General features: G+C 43.1%; 1 protein-coding gene and 1 pseudogene across 2 annotated transcripts; both read right to left on the bottom strand.

Annotated features, from left to right (window-relative positions):
- Nucleotides 1–9,253: 9,253 nt before the first annotated feature.
- Nucleotides 9,254–11,355, bottom strand: LOC123051794 (uncharacterized; annotated as a pseudogene).
- A 5,885-nt stretch (nucleotides 11,356–17,240) lies between these two features.
- Nucleotides 17,241–21,998, bottom strand: LOC123181466 (type-5 thionin-like). 2 transcript variants are annotated; one of them, XM_044593728.1, is made up of 3 exons: nucleotides 21,632–21,998; nucleotides 21,194–21,271; nucleotides 17,241–17,721 (listed from the first exon to the last, which is right to left on the bottom strand). In XM_044593728.1, the coding sequence occupies exons 1-3, from the start codon at nucleotides 21,852–21,854 to the stop codon at nucleotides 17,600–17,602; spliced, it is 423 nt and encodes a 140-aa protein (XP_044449663.1). In that variant the 5' UTR covers nucleotides 21,855–21,998; the 3' UTR covers nucleotides 17,241–17,599. The 2 variants fall into 2 exon arrangements, with proteins under 2 accessions (XP_044449663.1, XP_044449672.1); XM_044593737.1 differs by lacking the exon at nucleotides 17,241–17,721 and adding an exon at nucleotides 20,764–21,085 and having other exon boundaries at nucleotides 21,632–21,960.
- Between the last annotated feature and the right edge of the window lie 544 nt (nucleotides 21,999–22,542).

A 22,542-nucleotide genomic window follows, 5' to 3' on the forward strand; every position in this document is an offset into this window, starting at 1 on the left:
GGCCTCCGTGGAAGCCACGCTGCTTCTCCGCTGCTGGCTTCCGAGATCCGCTGGATGATCTTCATGCTGCACCCGAGCTGCATCTCTTTCGGCTACTAGTACACTCATGGTTTTCTTCATCACATCCATTTCCGATGCCAACCGCGCCACAACATCTGCTTCCCGATCCATCTTTCTCTTACGGCTTCTGTAACCGTACGGGTCATCGTTCTGGGGGAACCCTATTTTCCACGGAATGTGCCCCATGCCTCGTACACGTCCTCCGTGTTCAGGATTCCCGAGGGCTTTTGTCAGCGCGTCGTTCTCTCTGTTGAACTTGATCTTCCCCTGTTGAGCATCCCTCATTGCGTTAATAAGGGCTTGGGTGGGTTTAATTAATTTGCCCCGGTAAACACACTCCCCTGTCTCCGGGTTCAGCGTTCCCCCATGCCCGTACCACCAGCTTTTGGCCCTTGGGTCCCATCCCTCCGTACCTGGACGGATTCCTCGCGCCCTCAGCTCGTTCTCCATCTTCTCCAACCTAGGCACCCAAATGCGATACCCTCCTGGCCCCATAACATGATTGTACTCCTTCTTAGCCGCATTTTCCTTATTTTTTTCGATATTTGAATGAACTGCTCCGATTTCTTTTGCTTCACAAATTCTGGCCAATCATGTTTCAGTTTCTCATATTGTCCTTTGAAATCCGGAGTCTTGTTCTGCTTGACAAAGTCATGGGCTAGATTTTGCTTGAATTTCCGGAATGCGTCGGCCATCTTATGAAGAGCGAACTGTTTGACTAGCCTCCTCCTCTCCTTGTTTTCCTCAATCTTGTTACCCTCCTCATCGAATTTGTTGTATTCCGGAGGTAGAACGAAATGTTCCATAAGCTTCTTGAAGCAATCTTTTTTTGTTCTCTTATCGACAAAAGTGAAACCATCATTTCGTGCCTTCTTTGGCTCATTCCACTCCTGGACGGTGATCGAGACGTTGTCTCTAACAATGGCTCCGCATTGGCTGACAAACTTGGTGGCGTTCTTGCGGGGCTCCAGCGGCCTGCCGGTTGCACTGTCGACAACCTCGATGGTGCATGTTTCTCCTTGTTTCATCGTCTTGGTTGCGCCACGCTTTGACGACGTACTCGATTGTTTCGACGATCCGGCCGAGGGCTAAAATAAGAAAGAGTCGCGCGCGTTAGTACACACATATTTATTCAAATCAGTTAGTTTGTATCATCAGAGGCTCAATGTATATATATACCTCGGCGCCGGAGGTGGTTGCTACTTCCATTTGAAGATCGTCGTTTATCGACGTTTGTTCGGCATCATCTTGCTGACGGCGCCCTTCATCTTCACCGTCAAGGTTCAGATAAGAAGAGATATCATCTTCTTCTTCTCCGGTCGGCACATATAGAATATCGCCGTTTATGATGCCGAACATATGTGCTTCACCGTCCGGATCATAGTTGTCCATAATCGGGTCAGCTCTATCGTCCGCCATTATGTCAGTCCTGAAAACATGTAGTAAAAACAAATTAATTAAGTGAAGAAGGGGGGCGGTGGCGGTGGCGGTGGCGAAAGGGCGGTGGCAAAAGGAGGGGGCGAGGAAGGGGTGGGAGAGGGTGTCGCGGTAGAGCGCGAGACGGGGCGGCAGACGACGGCGTCACGGAGAGGGAGGAAATTCCAATTCTTTTTCTGTTTCGTTTTTCTTTTCTTATTTTGTTTATTGTTCTTTTTCTTTTTCTTTTTCTTTTTAAAAAATGTTCTCCTTTGTTTATTTTCTTTTTCTTTTTCTTTTGTTTATTTTCATTTCTTTTCATTTCTTTTTCTGTTTCGTTTTTCTTTTCTTTTTTTGTTTATTGTTCTTTTTCTTTTTCTTTTTAAAAAATGTTCTCCTTTGTTTATTTTCTTTTTCTTTTTCTTTTTTTTATTTTCATTTCTTTTCCTTTCTTTTTCTGTTTCGTTTTTCTTTTCTTTTTTTGTTTATTGTTCTTTTTCTTTTTCTTTTTCTTTTTAAAAAATGTTCTCCTTTGTTTATTTTCTTTTTCTTTTTCTTTTGTTTATTTTCATTTCTTTTCATTTCTTTTTCTGTTTCGTTTTTCTTTTCTTTTTTTGTTTATTGTTCTTTTTCTTTTTCTTTTTCTTTTTAAAAAATGTTCTCCTTTGTTTATTTTCTTTTTCTTTTTCTTTTGTTTATTTTCATTTCTTTTCATTTCTTTTCCTTTCTTTTTCTTTTTCTTTCTCTCTCTCTCTCTCTCTCTCTGCTCTCTCTCTCTCTCTCTGCTCTCTCTCTCTCTCTCTCTCTCTCTCGATCAACGCCGGCGAGGCCGGCCGCCGGCGAGGGCGGCGAGGCCGGCCGCCGGCGTTAAGGGCAGCGAGGCGGCGCGGTGGTGGGCGAGGGAGGCCGTCGGGCGGCGTACTAGGGCGAAAGGGGGCGGCGGGCGCCGTACGTGGGCGAGAGGGGGCGGCGGGCGACGGCGGGCGGCGTCGAGGGCGCGGGCGACGGCGGGCGGCGTCGACGGCGGGCGGCGTCGAGGGCGAGGGCGCGGCAGGCCTTCGGCGCGGCAGAGAACGAGCGGAGAAATGGAGGCGACGGGTCGGGCGCACGTATTTATAGCCCCCCCCCCTTTAGTCGCGGTTGGGGAGGCGACCCGCGACTAAAGGGTAACCTTTAGTCGCGGTCGGGGAGGCGACCCGCGACTAAAGGGTAACCTTTAGTCGCGGTTGGGGAGGCGACCCGCGACTAAAGGACTTTTTCGTTCCCGCGCGCAACCACCTTTAGTCGCGGTTGGGCAGGCCAACCGCGACTAAAAGTATTTTCCAAATACTTTTTCTTTTTCAAAATGTTAAAAATACAAATAATATATCAAAAAATTCAGAAAAATAAAACTAATTCAATTCAAAATTCTAAAAATACAAATAATATATCAAAAAATTCAGAAAAATAAAACTAATTCAATTCAAAATGTTAAAAATACAAATAATATATCAAAAAATTCAGAAAAATAAAACTAATTCAATTCAAAATTCTAAAAATACAAATAATATATCAAAAAATTCAGAAAAATAAAACTAATTCAATTCAAAATGTTAAAAATACAAATAATATATCAAAAAATTCAGAAAAATAAAACTAATTCAATTCAAAATGTTAAAAATACAAATAATATATCAAAAAATTCAGAAAAATAAAACTAATTCAATTCAAAATGTTAAAAATACAAATAATATATCAAAAAATTCAGAAAAATAAAACTAATTCAATTCAAAATAATATACCAGAGGCCGGTCGTCAAACTTTGGTATCCATGGAGCGTCATGGACTACATCACTCCAAATTTCATGTATCATTCGAAAATGGACACCAAACACATCACGGGTAATATAATTCACATGATCCATTCAACAAAGTTTGGTACAATAAATTATTACACATCATTTCTTCCCTTGTGTCCCTGCTTGCTTACGATTGTGCCGTATCCATGGAGCATCCTCATCATTTAACTTAATGCTTGGGTCGGTGTTCACTTTGAAGGGCGGAATTTCAGCAAACATATTATAATCTTCTGACATGTCTGTCTTGTCCTCCACTCCCACGATGTTTCTTTTCCCTGAAAGAACAATGTGGCGCTTTGGATCATCGCATGATGCACTGATCGTTTTCTTATCTTTCCGTTTCCTCGGTTTGCTACTCATGTCCTTCACATAGAAAACCTGAGCGACATCTTTCGCTAGGACGAATGGTTCGTCAAGGTAACCAAGATTGTTGAAATCCACCATTGTCATTCCGTATTGCTGGTCCACCTTTACCCCACCTCCTGTTAGCTTGAACCATTTGCACCGGAACAAAGGGACCTTAAAGGAGGGTCCATAGTCAAGTTCCCATATCTCCTCTATGTAACCATAATATGTGACCTTTTGCCCATTCTCGGTTGCTGCATCAAAGCGTACACCACTGTTTTGGTTGGTGCTCTTTTTATCTTGGGCGATCGTGTAAAATGTATTCCCATTTATATCGTACCCTTGGAAAGTCGTTATAGTCGAAGATGGTGTCTTGGCCAACATGTACAGCTGATCTACAACATCATTGTCATTCATTAAATGTTTTCTCAACCAACTGCCGAAAGTCTCCATGTGGGCCTTCCTAATCCAGGATTCAGGCTTCCCCGGGTTGTCCGAGCGTAAAATATTCTTGTGTTTCTCAAAGTACGGAGCCACCAAGCTGGAATTGGTCAGTACAGTGTGGTGTGCTTCAGTCAGAGAATGGCCGTCCATACATATCGTTGATTTCCTTCCGATCGTGCCTTTTCCACTTAGTCTCCCCTCGTGCCGCGATCAAGGAAGACCAATCGGCTTAAGGTCAGGAACAAAGTCAACACAAAACTCAATTACCTCCTCATTTCCATAGCCCTTGGCGATGCTTCCTTCTGGCCTAGCACGGTTACGAACATATTTCTTTAATACTCCCATGAACCTCTCGAAGGGGAACATATTGTGTAGAAATACAGGACCGAGAACGAAAATCTCTTCGACTAGGTGAACCAGGAGGTGCGTCATAATATTGAAGAAGGATGGCGGGAACACCAACTCGAAACTGACAAGACATTGGATCACATCGTTCTGTAACCGTGGTAGAACTTCTGGATTGATTACCTTCTGAGAGATTGCATTGAGGAATGCACATAGCTTCACAATGGCTACTCGAACATTTTCCGGCAGGAGCCCCCTCAAAGCAATCGGAAGCAATTGCGTCATAATCACGTGGCAGTCGTGAGACTTCAGGTTTTGGAACTTTTTCTCCGCCATGTTTATTATTCCCTTTATATTGGACGAGAATCCAGACGGGACCTTCATACTGCTCAGGCATTCAAAAAAGATGACCTTCTCTTCTTTGGTCAGAGCGTAGCTGGCACGACCTTGAAACCATTCCGGATGCCGGTCATCAGGGTCTTTCAAACGTTGCTGGTCCTGCCGTGCTTCCTTTGTATCATTTGTCTTCCCATACACGCCCAAGAAGCTTAGGAGGTTCACGCAAATATTCTTCGTAACGTGCATCACGTCGATTGCAGAGCGGACATCTAGGACTTTCCAATATTCTAGCTCCCAGAATATAGATTTCTTCTTCCACATGGCTGCGTGCCCGTCAGCTCCCTTCGGAACTGATTGTCCGCCAGGACCCTTTCCAAAGATGACTTTCAAATCCTTGACCATATCAAATACCTCAGCACCAGTGCGTTCCGTAGGCTTCGGCCGGTGATCTGCCTTGCCGTTGTAATGCTTGCCTTTCTTTCTTACTGGATGAATTTTCGGAAGAAATCGACGATGCCCAAGGTACACGTTCTTCTTACAATTTGGCAAATGTACACTTTCAGTCTCATGTAAGCAGTGCGTGCATGCATTGTATCCCTTATTTGACAGTCCCGAAAGGTTACTAAGAGCAGGCCAATCGTTGATGGTTACGAAAAGCAACGCTCGTAGGTCAAATTCCTCTTGTTTGTGCTCATCCCACACACGGACACCACCCCACAGCTGTAAAAGTTCATCAACTAATGGCCTTAGGTACACATCGATGTCGTTGCCGGGTTGCTTCGGACCTTGGATGAGCACTGGCATCATAATGAACTTCCGCTTCATGCACAACCAAGGAGGAAGGTTGTAGATGCATAGAGTCACGGGCCAGGTGCTATGGCTGGAGCTCTGCTCGCCAAAAGGATTCATGCCATCCGTACTTAGAGCAAATCTTATGTTCCTTGCGTCAGCTGCAAAATCTTTGAACCATCTGTCGATCTTTCTCCATTGCGTTCCATCTGCGGTGTGTCTCAACTCCCCGTCCGACTTACGGTCCTCTTTGTGCCATCGCAACAACTTGGCATGCTCTTTGTTCCTGAACAGGCGTTTCAACCGTGGTATTATAGGAGCATACCACATCACCTTGGCGGGAACCCTCTTCCTGGGTTTCTGGCCCTCAACATCGTCACCAGGGTCATCGCCTCTGATCTTATAACGCAATGCAGTGCATACCGGGCATTCATTCAAATTCTCGTATTCACCGCGGTAGAGGATGCAGTCGTTGATGCATGCATGTATCTTCAGAACCTCTAAACCTAGAGGGCAGACAACCTTCTTTGCTTCGTACGTACTGGCGGGCAACTCGTTATCCTTTGGAAACATATTCTTCAACATTTTCAGCAAGTTTTCAAATGCCGAGTCAGCTACACCTGCCTCTGCCTTCCATTTCAGCAAATCCAGTGTGCAGCCCAGCTTTTTCAGACCATCATCGCATCCGGGGTACAGCGCCTTTCTGTGATCCTCTAACATGCGATCCAAATTCTCCCTCTCCTTTTCAGTTTCGCAGCGTCTCCGTGCATCAGCAATGGTCCGACCAAGATCATCAACGGGATCATCACGTGCCTCTTCTTCACCTTCCCCTTCACCTTCAGCATCCTCCATGAAAGTATCACCGAAATGAGCAAGATAGCTTTCATCGATGAAATCATCCCCTTCTTCATCTTCTTCCATTATAACCCCTCTTTCTCCATGCTTGGTCCAACAATTATAGCTTGGCATGAAACCGTGCCGAAGCAGATGCATGTGAACATCTCTTGAGGAAGAGTAACCCTTCTGATTCTTACAGATAACACATGGACAGATAACAAAACCCCCCTGCTTGTTCGCATTAGCCACTACGAGGAAATCTTTCAAACCCGTAGTGAACTCGCCGGAGAGTCGGTTACCGTACATCCATTGCCGATTCATCTGCATTATTATAATATAAAATATATAATTAACCATCATGCATTTGTTAAACTAACTAGCTACAAACAATATAAATTAAACAATGAACTGCACACATGCATATTTTATCAATGACACACATGCATGAAAGGTTCAAGTTGCTAACCGCGATCGAGGAGGAAAAAATAAATGAGGAACCTCAAGTGTGGCTCCAACACTTCATATCATGTTTGTTTCACCCTCTTAGGGCATTTCATCAAACACCTTGTGTGCATAAGAGGAACCAAAAGCAAACCTACACCCCCTTGTGAAGCTTGTGAAGAGAAGTGGCACCAAATGGCTAAGTGAGCGTGCTGAACTGGTATATATAGGGGAGGAGCTTTAGTCGCGGTTGGCCTAGCCAACCGCGACTAAAGGCCTTTGCGCACCTTTAGTCGCGGTTGGCCTGGCCAACCGCGACTAAAGCCCCTCACGTGCACCAGCTGGCCACCGAGCGCCCTGGGCCCAGGCCTTTGGTCGCGGTTCGTCTGCCGAACCGCGACTAAAGACTTCATTAGTCGCGGTTCCTACAGTTTCGCGACTAATGGGGCTGGACGGAAGCCTCTTTTTCTACCAGTGGAGCCAACGGAATTGTTCAAGCATTTTTAGAAATTGAATAGGTTAATTAATATGCTGTTGGGCCACTTTATATTGCCCTAGGGATTAAAGGGAGAGCCAAATTATGTTGGTTGGCACACGATAATTAGCCAGTGAATATTTTCAACTGAACGAACATTTTGGTTTTGACATTTGAAAACTTTTTTTTGACTTTATTTTAAATTTGAAATTTGAACTGGGATTCGGACCAACGCGAGTTTATCAACGGTAACCGAGGTGACATGGCATCATTAGCAAAGGTTCACTGTAGCTTGATTATCAGGGCGTCACACCACCCAGATCCACCGAAGGCAAGCACATACTGAATCCCACGAGATCTACTGGAAACACACCTCGACATGCCCTACGACGACGCCAGGCGCACCACCGGGACTGGGGCTAGGCGGGGAGAATCGTATCCCATCTTCCGGGAGCCATCGTCGCCTCGTCTTCCTGAGCATGACACAAACCTTAAATAGGCTAAAAAATCAGCTAAGGCGAAGCATGCGCCCTCCCACCGGCAAGACCCGGGATCCACCGCGCCTCCATGGCCCTAAGGCCACAGCGGATGAAATAGATCTGTGGCGGCGCCGACCAGGGGCAGGGAAACCCTAGACGCCTGGGAATCTTTCTTTCTTTCTCGGGAAGAAATGAAGTGTGTGTGTGTGCGTGCGCGCGCGTGTGTGTGTGTGTGAGAGAGAGAGAGAGAGAGTGAATCGTGCTGAGAGAATCTAGTAGTTCTAATAATGTTTGTGGTGTTCGTATTCCACCGTTACTGGTTTTATTTGTAATATTAGCCAAGTGTCTTTAGTGTTTTCCTTAAGTAGAACACTAAAATATCAACCGGCTGTCTTCTTACGAAAATCAGCGCAAATGTGCATTGCATGTGAAGATTACAATTGATGATTAGATTTTCATCCCATTTTTGTTAGTGACTACAGGAAAGTGCAATCACAATGCAAAAAACTATGTGTACTTTCAACGCAAACTAAGTCACGGTGTACTGAATGCTGCTTATATATATCAAGATTCAGACATATCACTTGCTAATAATGCAACCCCTCAAAAAAACTTGCTAATAATGCAGAAGAGCAGCATGGAAATGACGACAAATTAATCCAGAGATGCAATGAGTACAATTACCAATCCACAGATACATGGGTATAAAGTATAAACTAGAGAGATACATGGTGCAAGTGGATCACCAAACCAGAAAAACTGGAGATACATGACTACAACAGTACAACCACCAATCAAGAGATACATGAGTCTCCTAACCAGAGATACATGGGTACAAAACATCAAGCCAGGGATACGTGGGTACAGAATACCAAACCAGAGATACATGGGTGCAACAAGAGACTGAAGGAGAAAACCATCAGAATCAAACTGTGTTATTCTTTCGACGGAGAAGTGGCTGGAGATGCTTTTTGACGATGCTGACCTCTGCGTGTTGTGTGATGATCCACACGAGGGTCGTGAGCTCGCCCCCACAGCTGAGCTGCTTGGCATAAGAATCCCTGCTGCACCGGATGGATGTATACATGAGCACACGCACCCACGCATCCATGATGAACTTCAACACGCCTTCCGTATCCACAATAGCAAGATGGGAAAGTAGTGGCTGCACCCACCTTTGGTGCACCCACGGAATGAACAGTAAATTCGAAAGAAATAGTAAATAAAAAATAAAAATATCTGAAACTTGGTGGATGTGATTATGAGCTAATGTTTTAGGTGCTTGCAAAGTTTGGTCACCAAAAAACATCAAATGATTTCCATGCAAAACAAAATACAAATGATGTTGTGCACCCACGTTACTATTCACATGTTTTCAGCACAAACTTTGTTTTTTTTGTACAGATTTCCTCGGATGTTATTTCGCCACCAAATTTTGCAAGCGCCTAAAACATTTGCACATAATCACATCCACCAAGTTTCAGAATTTTTTGAAATGTTTTGCTAAGTTTTTTATCGTCGGTGCACCGGGGGTGCAATGTGCGTGGGTGTAGAACAACCACACTCATATGACTGAAATCTGGAAGCCAGTATGCAAGTCTTTCTGCTGTACCTTCAGCTTCTTCCTCAGTTGCTACGCTCACTTCATGTTGTCCATCCCTATCCCTGGGGACTAGCCTTAGTAGCACACGGGCAAGTTGAGTTCCTTCCCAGATGGTATCAGTAGTTTCTTCGTCCTTAAGATCATCCAAGTTGTTCATCATCCATTTGGCAAGCCCCTCCTTGTGCTTGGTGTCCGCCATAACCCGTTTCTCCTCCAGCTTATCACGGGTCTTTTTGTACAGGCTGCGAATTATAAGTCCAGGTATCATTTTGGGGCGTCTGGCGACGAGGAACATCATGTAATCTGAAATATGTTTGACCGCCTTCTTGAGTTCATTGGACTTTGCTCCTGTGACCCTGGGGCTGCACGAGAGGAAGACATCCGTGGCAATGTGCCAGATGAGGATAGCCTCTTGAAGCTCAGGAGGATAGTCTGACTGATTCATAGGCTTGATGTCAACAGATTTCCGGTCGGTACTGGGCAAACTGTTGTGGATATGCCTCCATAGATTAACTTGCTCATAGTGTTCAGGCGGGGATTGAGCATACCTCCATGGACCGGTTTGTTGCTCGTAGGGTCTGGTAAGTACTTTGCGGGTTCCTCGTCAGGGCAGTGGTGTGGCCTTGCTGGAGCATTGTATTTGTTTTCTTCAAATGGTGCATTTGTCATACCAGCACCGATCTCCCAGGGGAATAACATTTCACATATGTAACTGAACACCAGCTTCTTCACATATTCCGGAATCTCAAGGCCCCTCGAGTGGCCTCCCAATACAGCAGTGCACTGGTCCAACAAGTTGTGCTGCCCGATGGTGCCCACCCACCTCCTGTAGCTTTTGGGCTCCTTGCACAGTCACATGTCCACAACCACATGGTGAGCCGGAAAAGACGCAGAGACACGACAAAACGACGGAGGTTCTGCCATCTCCCCCGGCACCAAATTTCATGCTTCAACCAGTTGTGTGGCATAAGTTTAAAAAATGAATGCGTCCATGCCGATGCTAGTGCTCTTAACAGCCATCTCATGTCGAGAAGCAAGGTCGTCAACAGCAATACGTAACTGATAACTTCATCTATTGTCCTAATGCCCTCTTTCCCATGGAGGCCAAACAGCAGGAGCGCAGTGGCGGTGAGGAATGGCGAGGCCAGACGGATGGCGTAGCCATGCCAGGTGTGGGCCACAACTGCCTTGGTGTATAGGATGTCATACATAAGGGAGAGTTCCATCTCCACCACCTTGCACATACTCTCCCATTGACCCGAGAACATGTTTTTGCAGATGGCACCATGATCCATGTACTCCACGGAATAATCAGAAAAGGCACCCCTGCAAATATCAAACAGGCTGTGAGCAACCAACAAGGCTTCATCATCTTTTAGATTGTCCAGATTCTTGCTTCCCCCATAATCATCTCTGAAGCTTCTTGGATCTCTGGATGCGACTCAAGTTGCATAGCCATAGTGCTGCCGCAGTCTCCACATACTTGAAAAGGCCCAGCAATAACATGATGAAGGACACCTGACGCAACAATCCAGTAGTACCATCGGAGAGTATATACCTGTACACAATAATTATGGATATCATGGACTGGGTGGAAACAGATACGATCAGGCGCAGCCAGAGCTCATTGTCCTCGATGGTGTAGGCGCTGATGTTGTCCGGTAAAGCAATGTGCTGCAAGAGGAATGGCACCCAGAAGGCGACAATCATCTGCTCGCGCAACGATGTTTCGGCGTACAAGTTGCCAATGATATATGTCGGCCCCCAATCGGTTAGCTGGTATGCCAACCACACTAGCGATCTTGTCCAACCTTTGCCTTCACGCCGACGGCTCCCAGAGAAGATGGCAAGGATAAGATACATGAATAAGCTGAGAAGCGGCACTATCCGGTTCATATAGAAACTCAACCACTTCACTATATCTTTCAGCCATGCTAAATCCATTTTGCTACCTCCTGCATACACTACAATCAAGATTAGTTTGCGACACTGGTATCACATATGCAAGCATGCATCTAGTATGTGTTGCATCTGCATGCTAGAGAGACAATAATAAGGAAAGAAAAGCAAGATAAAATGCGACATACCAGCATGCAGCTAGGCAGATAGATGCTCCACCTTCCAAAGGAGACTTAAGACAAGAGTTGCTCCTGAGTCTTGTCTCCAGAGATAGGACTAGCATATGAGCAGTTCTAAGCTGATCCACTAATAGCTTGCCTGCAGTCAGTTTCCTAGTCCGGGTCAGTATTGTTTTAGTGTTTTGTACTAACCCGTTAAACTATGTCCATTATGCATCACAAGATTCGTTTCGAGTCCTAAGAAAGTACAATGTTGACAGGGACGGACTCCTTTGGCCGGGGTGGTTGTCGATCTAAATTGAGAATGTCATTGTTTGGCAGACCCAATCTGCAAAATTTGTCCTACTTACTGGGACAGCTGATCAACAGTGTTCTTAATTCCACTTCCTAGTACACAGTACACACACAACAGCCATAAACAAAAACTAATGATGAGTTAGCCAAGAATCACTAAGGAAACGGGCACATCACATGCTTACACATGCACTGAAGCTACAACTTATCAAGTTTAATAAAAGAAAAAACACTTATTATCTCGCAAACGCTTGGTTTGCCGATCTGCATCGAGTAGGTAAAAGGCATTCTTACTTATTTTTTATCTGAGACAAAGCAAAAAATAATCGTCCCAGGACAGCTAATCAACATTAATTGCTCTTAATTACACAAACAAACAAAATAATGACTAAGGTATCCAAGAATCACTGAGGAAACCGGCTTGCACATTCATTGAACCCTAAGATGATAGGTTATATCCTACCCTACTCCGTCATTTATGTTTATCATTGGCAAATAAGCAAAATAATGTACTCCTACTCTGGATACTAATCGTCCTCGTGCGGGAAGACAACAACAAAAGAGATTGAGAGAGCGCTCACCGAAATCAGTGAAGTGGAGCTTGGGCATATGCTCGGCATCCTCCTGCTCCCAGTCCCAGTCATACCGGCGGCTGCAGGGCCCGAAATCTTCAATATTCAGAGGCGGGCGCTAAATGCACGGCCAAGCCGCTACCTTGCGGTCTACCTCGACAGCCACTTCAGGAAACGGGTGGAAAGGTGGCGCCGCCTCCTTGATGCCCTCCACGGCGGCTCGCTCTACGCATGCGGGAGAGGGCACTATCCTCCTTTGCCTCCCCTCTAGGGTTTTTGGACCGGGAGGGTCCCTGGAGATTCGGCCGGAGCGGCAGCGGACGGGCCGGCAGGAGGGGCGCAGCCATCGCTGGTCGGGTGTGGTCATGTGGTGGGGATAGCAGGCGGGCACTGCTGTTTTTCCTTTCTTTTTCGAGTGAATTTCATGGAACACTAGATCCTGGAGAATTAATATTAAAAACCCACATTTTTAAGTTTTGTCATAAATCTATAAATTTTGTGTCAATAGTTGTCACAAGATCTTAAATCTCATGTACTCCCTTCATTCCAGATTATAGTGCGCAGATTTTCTTACGAAAGATTCACATTGCAGTGCGTATTAGCAACCGCGTGCTACTCTGGAAGAAAATAACCTCCTCGCAGCACTCCATCAAGGCTCTACCCATGGTACAGCCATTTCGCTACCTCCTGCATACACTGCAATCAAGATAAGTTTGTTACATTGATATCACATATGCAAGCATGCATCTAGTATGTGTTGCATCTGCATGCTAGGGAGAGGTTAAGAAGGACCAAAACCAGGATAAAATGCGACATAGCGGCATATGCAGCAGCTAGCTAGGCAGATAGATGCTTCCACCTTCCGGGAGAAGACTTAAGACAAGAGTTGCTCACTTGCTCCTGAGTATTGTCTCTAGAGACATGACTGGCATATGGGCAGTTCTAAGTTGATCCACTAATAGCTTGCCTACAGAGAGTTTCCTAACCAGGTTCGGTGCCTTTTAGTATTTGATCCATTAAACAATAGCTATTATGCATTAAGATTCGTTTGAAGTCCTAAGAAAATACAAGGTTGTCAGGGACGGTTTTCTTTGGCTGGGGTTGTTGTCGATCTGAACTGAGGATGTCAGTGATTGGTAGAACCAGTCTGCAAACTTTGTCCTACTTATTGGACAGCTGATTAACATTGTTCTTAGCTCCACTTCCTAGTGTACACACTGGCCAGCAACCACAAACAAAAACTAATGACTATGGTAACCAACAATCACCGAGGAGACCGGCAGAGTCACATGCTTACACATCACTGAACTGAAGCTAAGATGATACGTGTTGTACATCTGCCTGCCTATCTAGTACTCCCTCCCTAAAGAAATATAAGAGCGTTTAGATCACTGCGTTTAGATCACTACTTTAGTAATCTAAACGCTCTTATATGTCTTTAGGGAGGGAGTATTAGAAAGGGATTAGATACGGTTCTTCTTATCTCTCCCTGATAATAAAGCGCGGATCGACTTTGTCGGGTTCACCATTACAATACACTTTTTTCTCATGTTATAATACGCTTTTACTATTTGTATAGACAAAATCGTAATATAAACGAGATGGTACTAACCCGCGCTACAGATTTAAGTTAGTACAGTAAAAAAATTGTTCCACTCGTTCACAGGAGATACACGAGGAGGTCGACGACCTAGGCAGCAGACGGCGGGGCAGGAGGCGGAGATGGCGTGCGGGGAAGAGCGCCAGGGGAGCAGAGAACGGTGGTGCCGCTGCAAGAAGATGACGGCGTGCTGGATGGCCGGTTGGAGGAGCGAGCAGGCGGAGAGGAAGGGAAGAAGAAGCGGCGGGGTCCAGCCGTCCCGTCGGCCGGCGGCGAGGGACGCCAGCAGGAGTGACGGATGGGCGCTCACGAGATCCAGCCCCGTTCTCGGTGGCAGGAAGGGAAGAAGAGGCAGCGGGGTCTGTCTGGCGACGACGGACGCCGGCAGGAGCGACAGACGGGCGCTCGGGATCGAGCCCCCACCTCAGCGGCGCGAAAGGAGATCGGGGTGAGGGAGAGAGCCGTCGAAGGGGAGCGGGGGGAGAGAGAGTTGGGATTGAGTTTTTTTTTTTTTTTTTTTTTGAGGCAAAGAGTTGGGATCGAGTGGCTGTGAGGGGATGGAGCGATGGCTCCTGTGCAGCTAGGTTTAGAAGGGTTTAGGCGGGCCTTGGTTAGGAGATGGGCCGGCAGGCCCTGGTAGGCCCAGCTGGGCTGGAGGAAAAACTAGGGAGAGAGAGAGAGAGACAAGGAGAGTTGGGCCGGCCTAGCACTGCTGAAGGTTTTTATTTTCTCATCTCAGAAAAGAGAAACAGATGGAGAGGAGAGAAAAGAAAATATTTGAGATAGGACTAGAAGTAGACATCGGCTAGACCATCTGTTTTACTACCTAGGTGCTATATAAATGTACTTATACCGCCCAGGACCTACGAAGGGCTGGCAGATACAGGACGCGGCGGCATCAGCTGTTGCCTCATGCATATGCACACAGATCCAGACACGCTGGTGTACTTGGACGGGAAACGTATACGACGAGGATAGATACCAACGCATCCTCCATGTCGAGCACCTGGACACTGCATTATTTTCAGATCAGTCATTTGTGGACATGCCACGATCTATGCAACACGCATGCAAGTAAGCAAGCCCCATGGACAAGATGCATACAACTATGGTAGCAAGCAAACACACGTTTGCACACGACCTACTAAGTGCGGGTATGAAATCGATTCCTATTTCCCTTTTCGCTTGGTATATATTCAAAAGAAATTGTATTTTTTTTTGTATTAAAAGCACTCACTCTTTAGACAAGAATTATTCACGGGCAAGCACACACTCTAAGTCTATGTATATATGCATCACACTAGCATCCATCATATAAAAGTGTTTCTATATGCACCATTCTTCTGATGTTCATGTCTCACATAACAGGATTTATTTTCTTATGTATAAGTATACCATGCATGCACATGGGATAACTCATAATGAAACACAACAATTAATTATGCAATTTCATAGAGCTTTGTGAGAAGATTGCCCATAAGAAAATTGTCTCCGGTTTAGAAAATATAATTATGTGTGTTTCCGGTTAATGAACCAGTCACAACAGTTAATCAAATATCCCAGATCCTTCTGTCCATGGCACTACATATATGTCTTGAATTAATCATGGACAATTAGTACACCATTGCTAGTGGATAGCACCTGAAATAGTGGGTGTCCAAATAAAATAGAGAAGTTGGAAACCAAACAATCAACACGTTCCTTAGGAGTTTTGCAAGAATGATTTGGGTGAAAGTACAATTCTTTTTCATGTTAGAGAAAATGGATACTTATTCGGCTAGGGGAGTGCCACATTTTCCCCCATTACAACGCACGGGCATATGTTCCCAAAGAATCGTATTGTTAATTGATCCATCAACCATATACACTTAATTATCTATGTGGTTCATTTATGTCTAAAAAATCCATTTGGTTTATTTAGCTGCATTGTCGTCTGCCGCTTTATCGCAGTTGTTGTTTAACCAATAGCGAAGCACGGGCAATGGGCATATGGTTTTTTCTCCTGTTGCAACGCACGGGCAATTTTCCTAGTATCAAGCTAAAACAAAAGAGAAAATTGCTTATTTGTGCCTCACAAACGCTTGGCAATCCTACTCCGGCATTTTATTCTTCCTATTAGTGTCAAATAAGCAAAAAATGTACTCCTACACCCGCTGCCAATCGTCCTCGTACGAGGAAACAGAGAGATTGAGAGAGCGCTCACCGAAAGCAGTGGAGCGGAGCTTGGGCATCTGCAGGAACTCGACATACTCCTGCTCCCGGCCATGACGAACACCGCGGCATACGAAATCTTGAACAATGGAGAAGGGCGCAAAATTCAACGCCATACCGCTGCCTTGCGGTCCTCGCGGCCACCGGCCAGCCGCTTCAGGTTAGGGACCGAGCGCGGAAGGGCGCCGCCGCCTCGATTCCCTCCTCGGTGGTCGGCTCGGCGCACGCGGGAGAGGGCGATGTCCTCCCTGGCCTCCACTACAGGATCCGGAACCGGGAGTGGCGGCGGACGAGCCGACGGGAGGGGCGCTGCCATCGCTGGTCGCCTGGTGCGATGCCGCCGTATGGGGGAGGCGGGTGCCACTATGATTTTCTTTTCTTGAGGTGCATTTTTTTAGTGTAACTATGAGGTTTAACAACTGTAACTTTATTGGTGCTCATAACAATTACAACACACTGATTTGGATCTAAGATCAAGAAAATATAAAGTAACTCCTATGACTAAAAATTATAATGAAATATCTTGTAAACACCTTCTTCATGGTATCAATCTTTACTTGAAGAAATACTCAGAGACTTAGGTAGAGAGGTTGCAACTAAACTAGAGTAACAATGTGTCACTCTTTCAGCTACACGAACTTTAGCAATAATGATTTTTGAAAGCGCCTTGAGCCGCCCATCTAAAAAGATGGAAAGCCTTAATCGATAAACGTACTTGGGCCAGGATGATCCCCTAGAAGTATAGGCCGTCGAATCACTATATCTTCACCATGGTGTTGATAAAGATTTCACCTCCACAAAGAATCAAACCAACAAAAAAATCTTGATACGGCAACATAACGATAGAGGCAAAGGTGTTCGTCTTTCGATGAGATGGTGATTATCGTTTTTGGAAAAGTGGATTTTGACGATCCGATTACGAACGTGCGAGGACGCCGCGCCTTAGCAATCGCTAAACCAAATCTGAGAGGTTATTGACCATGTTGAAGCACGATCAACCTGACCACGAGGGTCTATTTCCTTCAAACAAACGAAGAACAAGCAAGAAACTAAATTGCAATCTGGATATGCGAATATAAGATGAAAGCTCTATTGATCATGGTGGGGTTCTGTGACGTCTTGGTCTGGTCGTTGAACACAAACAAAGTACGTGAAGTTACAGCTATGAGGAGCTTTAATCTAAACAAAACCAAAGTCTAAACCATGCCCTAAGGGCTGTATATATGGAGTAGGGCCGTATGGAGGAGGGGTCTGAAACCAACACTTAACTCTGTTTTCCCATACATACGGACTCTAAAAGAAGCCTATACTGAAGTATTTTGAAATTGCATGGGTCTGCCCCAATAATAAGGTGTCGCAACACCTATAATAGCCTCTGGATGAAATTTATGAAGTAGCATCTTGTATATTTCGTCCAAGCTTTCATGCACTCATTATGATGGCTTCAAAGTTGTGAAATCGTCACTTGAAACTCCGTTCTTGTTTCCCTTGCGCATGCCATCAACTCCATGCTTGATCTTGCTCCAATGTTCATCTTTCTTGTCCAAGCTAGGCCCTTCATTTGTAAGTAAAACAAATGTATCCAATTTAGGCAACGTCATATTCTCATGAACATTAGAATTGTTACCAAGAAATGAAAGTACCCGGTAATTCAATTGGCATGCGCGAGCTCAAATAATTGGTCCAGTATGTATAGCAGAAGGGGCAATGGGTTTAACAATGGTACTGACGTCCTCATCACATAACTCATCATATCCAAATAATCAAATCTGCGAGGACAGAAAACTCTCTAACCTCATGGCACTGCCAAAAGAACGAGAGGAAGTTTATTCTCACAAAATTATGACGATCATTAGGTGTTGACGAGGAACATATAGATCTTGAAGATCCGAGGTCCTCCCACCTCCCAGTGCCAAGATGGCAGCCGGAGCCGAGGGACCAAAATTTCTCAGATAATTATGAGTTGCTTAATAGTGAGACTGAAGGAGACGATATGGGCCGGCCCAGCTCGCTAGAGATCCACGGGCCTTAATCGCTTGTTTTTTTTGGTATTTTTTCTTTCCTTTTTTTACTATTTTAAAAAATGTATATTTATATATATAAATATTACAAAATAATTTATATAATTTTTTAATAAATTATAGGTTTGCGTTTGAAAAATGTTAAACGCGTATAGAAAAATGTTTCTAATGTATATGAAAAATATACAACGTGTATAAAAAAAGTAGACATCAAAACATTTTTTTGAAAAAAAATGTTAAACGGTTCTATTTTTTATGATGTATAAAAATATTTAGATGGTCTATGGAAAATGTAGACATCAATATATATTTTAAAAAAAGTGTGTGCGGTGTTAACAAGTGTTTGTGCAACTTAAAAAAATTGTGATAGCATTTGGAAAAAATGTCTCAACACGTAATTGAATTTTTTTAACAAATATTCAGACAACAATGTTCAAAAACATGTGTTTAAAAAATTTTAATCATGTTTTTGAGAAATGCTAAACATATATAACATAAATGTTTCAGATGCATACCAAAAATGTACAATGTGTCTGGCACAAAGTACACATCAAACATGTATTTGAAAGAAAATTAATCATTGTATTTACAAATGTTAATCATGTATTTAAAATTTGTTAAACATGTATAATATTTTTCCTAGATGTATAAAAAAATGTAGACATAAAAACTTACATTTAAAATAATATTAATCATGTAGTTTTATAATACTGAAAATGTACACAAATAACGTTTCATATGTATAAGAAAAATGTACGAGGTGTATCGAAAAAAGTAGATATCAGAATTTATATTATAAAAATGTTAATCATGTATTTAAAAATGTTAAAGATGCATAAAATATGTTTTTGATCTATATAACAAAAAAATTGATGTGAAAAAAGTAGAAATGTGTTGAAGAAAGAAAAAAGAAACAAAAACTAAAAAAAACATTGAACACAATGAAAACCAAAGAAAAATAAAAATAAAAACTGAGAAATAAACAAAGAAAAACGAGAAAGAAACAAATAAAAAGGAAGAAAACCAAAAAAATGAAGCGAACAAGAGAAGCACAGCGACAACTAGCGAATGAGTGGGCAGGTAAAAGCTTCAAGCGAGGGGAGTATACATCTTGCTATAAACAAGATATAACTCCCGCAAGAGGCAGCAGGCGGACAAATGATGCGCGTGAATTCGCAGCACCCCAATTTCAGCATGTTATTTTTTTTAAAAGTTCTCAGTCATAAAAACACTTTTTTTGTGCTAATGATTATTACAAATCTCAAATCTCCATGAAATGCTAAAATTGACCGGCAATGCTCACTTGTCAGGCCTAGTAACAAGAACATTGTTAACTTTGATATAGCTTTGAATTTTCAATCAAGATCCAATTAAAATCAGAAATAAAAACTTTAAACTAATTACATATTTTAAAAGTTTTTTCATGAAAAATGTTTTTTGTTGAAATTTAGGTAGCTAACTTACCAATGATGATTCTCTCAGAGTTAGACTGCTCATTTAAATGATCTGGGACTCTTCCAGAATAGTCATTCCAATGAGCGTGATTCTTCTAGAAACCACAACAAGCAACCTTGCGGTAAATGACAATTTTATGGTAGGCACCCATCCCTGGAATTTTGGCTGGAACCATTGATGATGGTGGTGGTGATGGTTTTTGATTATTTCCGGGTCGTCGTTATAACAATGTATAATACTTCCTGGCAGTCGTTAATAGATTTGTAGCATTGATTTCTCTATTGTCAGTGGCATCATTTGTTTTCTACTCTTCTATTGCAACTATGTATATTATGTGTGAATGCATACAAACTTAACAGAGTTGCATGTTCATATTTGTACGTTGTCCATAAATCAGAAGTAACTGTTCAAGACACATGTACTCGCAAATTTTGTTTTATTTTTGCTCAAGACACATGAAGAATATGTATGATGTTGTGACACATTTGATTGTTGGAAAAAGATAATGCTGTAATGAAAAATTAGTGATGTAACTCGTTTTGACATTTTTCGACAAAACTTCTTTTGACTTAATGAAAACTTCTGCACATGTCATGTTTAATAATAACTCATAGAACATCTTTTTTCCCAACAATTCTAATTTTTACAAGCTTTTAGATAAATATACATATCACAAGTGCTCTACCGTTTAAGCGCTAGCGTTGACGACTAGTTATCGGCTAATGGTAGATGGAGACATGGTGGAAATACGGCGGATGCTAGCTAGACACATGCATCTGACTAGGGCAGTTACTTCTATATGCGTTCAAATATGAACATGTATATTTTGCAAAAAAGAAAATGAGCATGTCCTTGTATATTTCGCAAAAAAGAATGAACATGTCCTTGAATATTGCAGAAAATGGCCGGTTTCATCTGAAATAATAGGCCAGACTTGTTTGACCGGTACCATAAATATCAACTGGATATTTTTTTTTCTCTTCAAAAAGGAGGTCAAAACCCCCGGCATATCAACAGAATACTGCAGCGAAGTGTTCACTGAAAATGCGGAAAAAAAGATCCATTTCATGGTTTACATCACATACATCAAACAACTTGAGGTCAAGCCTAAAAAAAATAAATTGAAGACCAAATAATATTACACGAGGCATATGCTCATAGAGTTTATATCCATAGGCAAATGACACATGTAATATCTTTTATTGTAGCAACGAAAGAAAATACACACAAGCACATGAACAAACTGGCACACTGGTTTGGATACTCTCAATGGGATCTAGTTTTATTGAACACGAAGGCGAGACGTAACTTTGGCCTGTGAAATTTCAGACCATGCTTATCCATTATTAGTCATCAAGATCAAGGGATGCCAGGAGAGCATTCCCCTTACACAAACTATCACAACCATCACCGCAGAGTTTCACATAGAGTTTCATCTCTTCACTGTTGATAGCCGGTGCCAAAGAAACATAGTATGCCTCAATTACTAACTTTTCAATTAGTTTGCACATACAAATGAAATATAAATATATTCAGATGGATTTTATTTACCTATGTTGACCATGACCATGTTGTCACACATGGAAGACCTACATTCTAAGCTGCAATACTCAATGGTGTTTAGTTCATCTGCCAAAACGAAATAGATCTGTATTAGCTATTTTCACAACTACTTTTTGGGATCATGGAAACATTATTCATGTCAAATATGATCATACAAATCATCTAAACAAATTAATGATAGTTTATATTATGTTAGTAGGTAAACTTGGGAAAAATACTCTTTTAGGATCATGTCTACTTTTTTATACTTTCTGCGTCCCAATGGGACAGAGAGAGTAGTATATACTTCATATCATATTAATTGTCGCTCAATCAGATGTATCTAAACGTATTTTAGTGCTAGATGGATCAGATTGAGCGGTAATTAGTACTATATGAGACGGAGGGAGTATAAAGTAAAAGTAGTAGTGAGTTGTGTGTCTTTACCGGAGCTGCGTACAAAGGCCAAGTCAGCGGGGAGGTGACAGCCACAGAAGTCTGCGCACTGAAACACTGTACTAGGACCGAGAAGGCAAGAATGGTAGCAGGCCACTTTGAAGATGCTCCCGCCGCAATCCACGCCCTCTACATGTTGCACCTGCTTGAGGACCAGCCCCAGCACGAGTAAACACACGATCACACTCCCCAGACCCCTCTTGCTTCCTCCCATGGCTATGGCTGCCGGGCTCTCCTCCAGGAGGCACAAGTAATAATGGGGGCTTTGGTTCAAGGGCTTCTGAGGCTAGATTTGGATGGCTACTAGTATCGATTTTTATACTAGGAGATGATGGTCGTGGGAGTGTGTAGATGAGTACTGGTTGTTGCACGTGAAACCAAAGCAGACCAGGGCCATAGTTTCTTCTCCCACACGGGATAAAAAGTTTGGATCGACGGCGCGCGCGGACAAAGTTGTGACCTGGGCGCACCTATCAAGTAGGGATGTTACGTGCACGCCGGCGCGTTTTTTAACTACATTCTAGTATTTCCTCCATTTATAAATATAAGTCTTTTTAGAGATTCTAACATAAACTACATACGAAGCAAAATAAGTGAGTCTATACTATAAAATACGTTCATATACATTTATAATTTTATATATGACTCATATTGAAATTTCTAAAAAGATCAGGTTGTATTTGGCAGCTCAGCATTTTTGTAGTTTTCCAAGGATAACATAGTTTTGAAAGAAAAAAACATTGGTTTTAAATATGTTAGTTTATAGCTGGGCTTATGCCTATATAAGACAATAATCTCTGGTTAATCTCTAAGGCTCATTTAGATGCATGGCAAATGATGGTAAGTTTAGTACCATACTGCTAGTAGAGTGAGAGTGAGACCCCTTTAGAAGGGATGCTCTA

This window comes from Triticum aestivum, chromosome 1A (genome assembly GCF_018294505.1).
Source record: "Triticum aestivum cultivar Chinese Spring chromosome 1A, IWGSC CS RefSeq v2.1, whole genome shotgun sequence".
Taxonomy (NCBI): Eukaryota; Viridiplantae; Streptophyta; class Magnoliopsida; order Poales; family Poaceae; genus Triticum; species Triticum aestivum.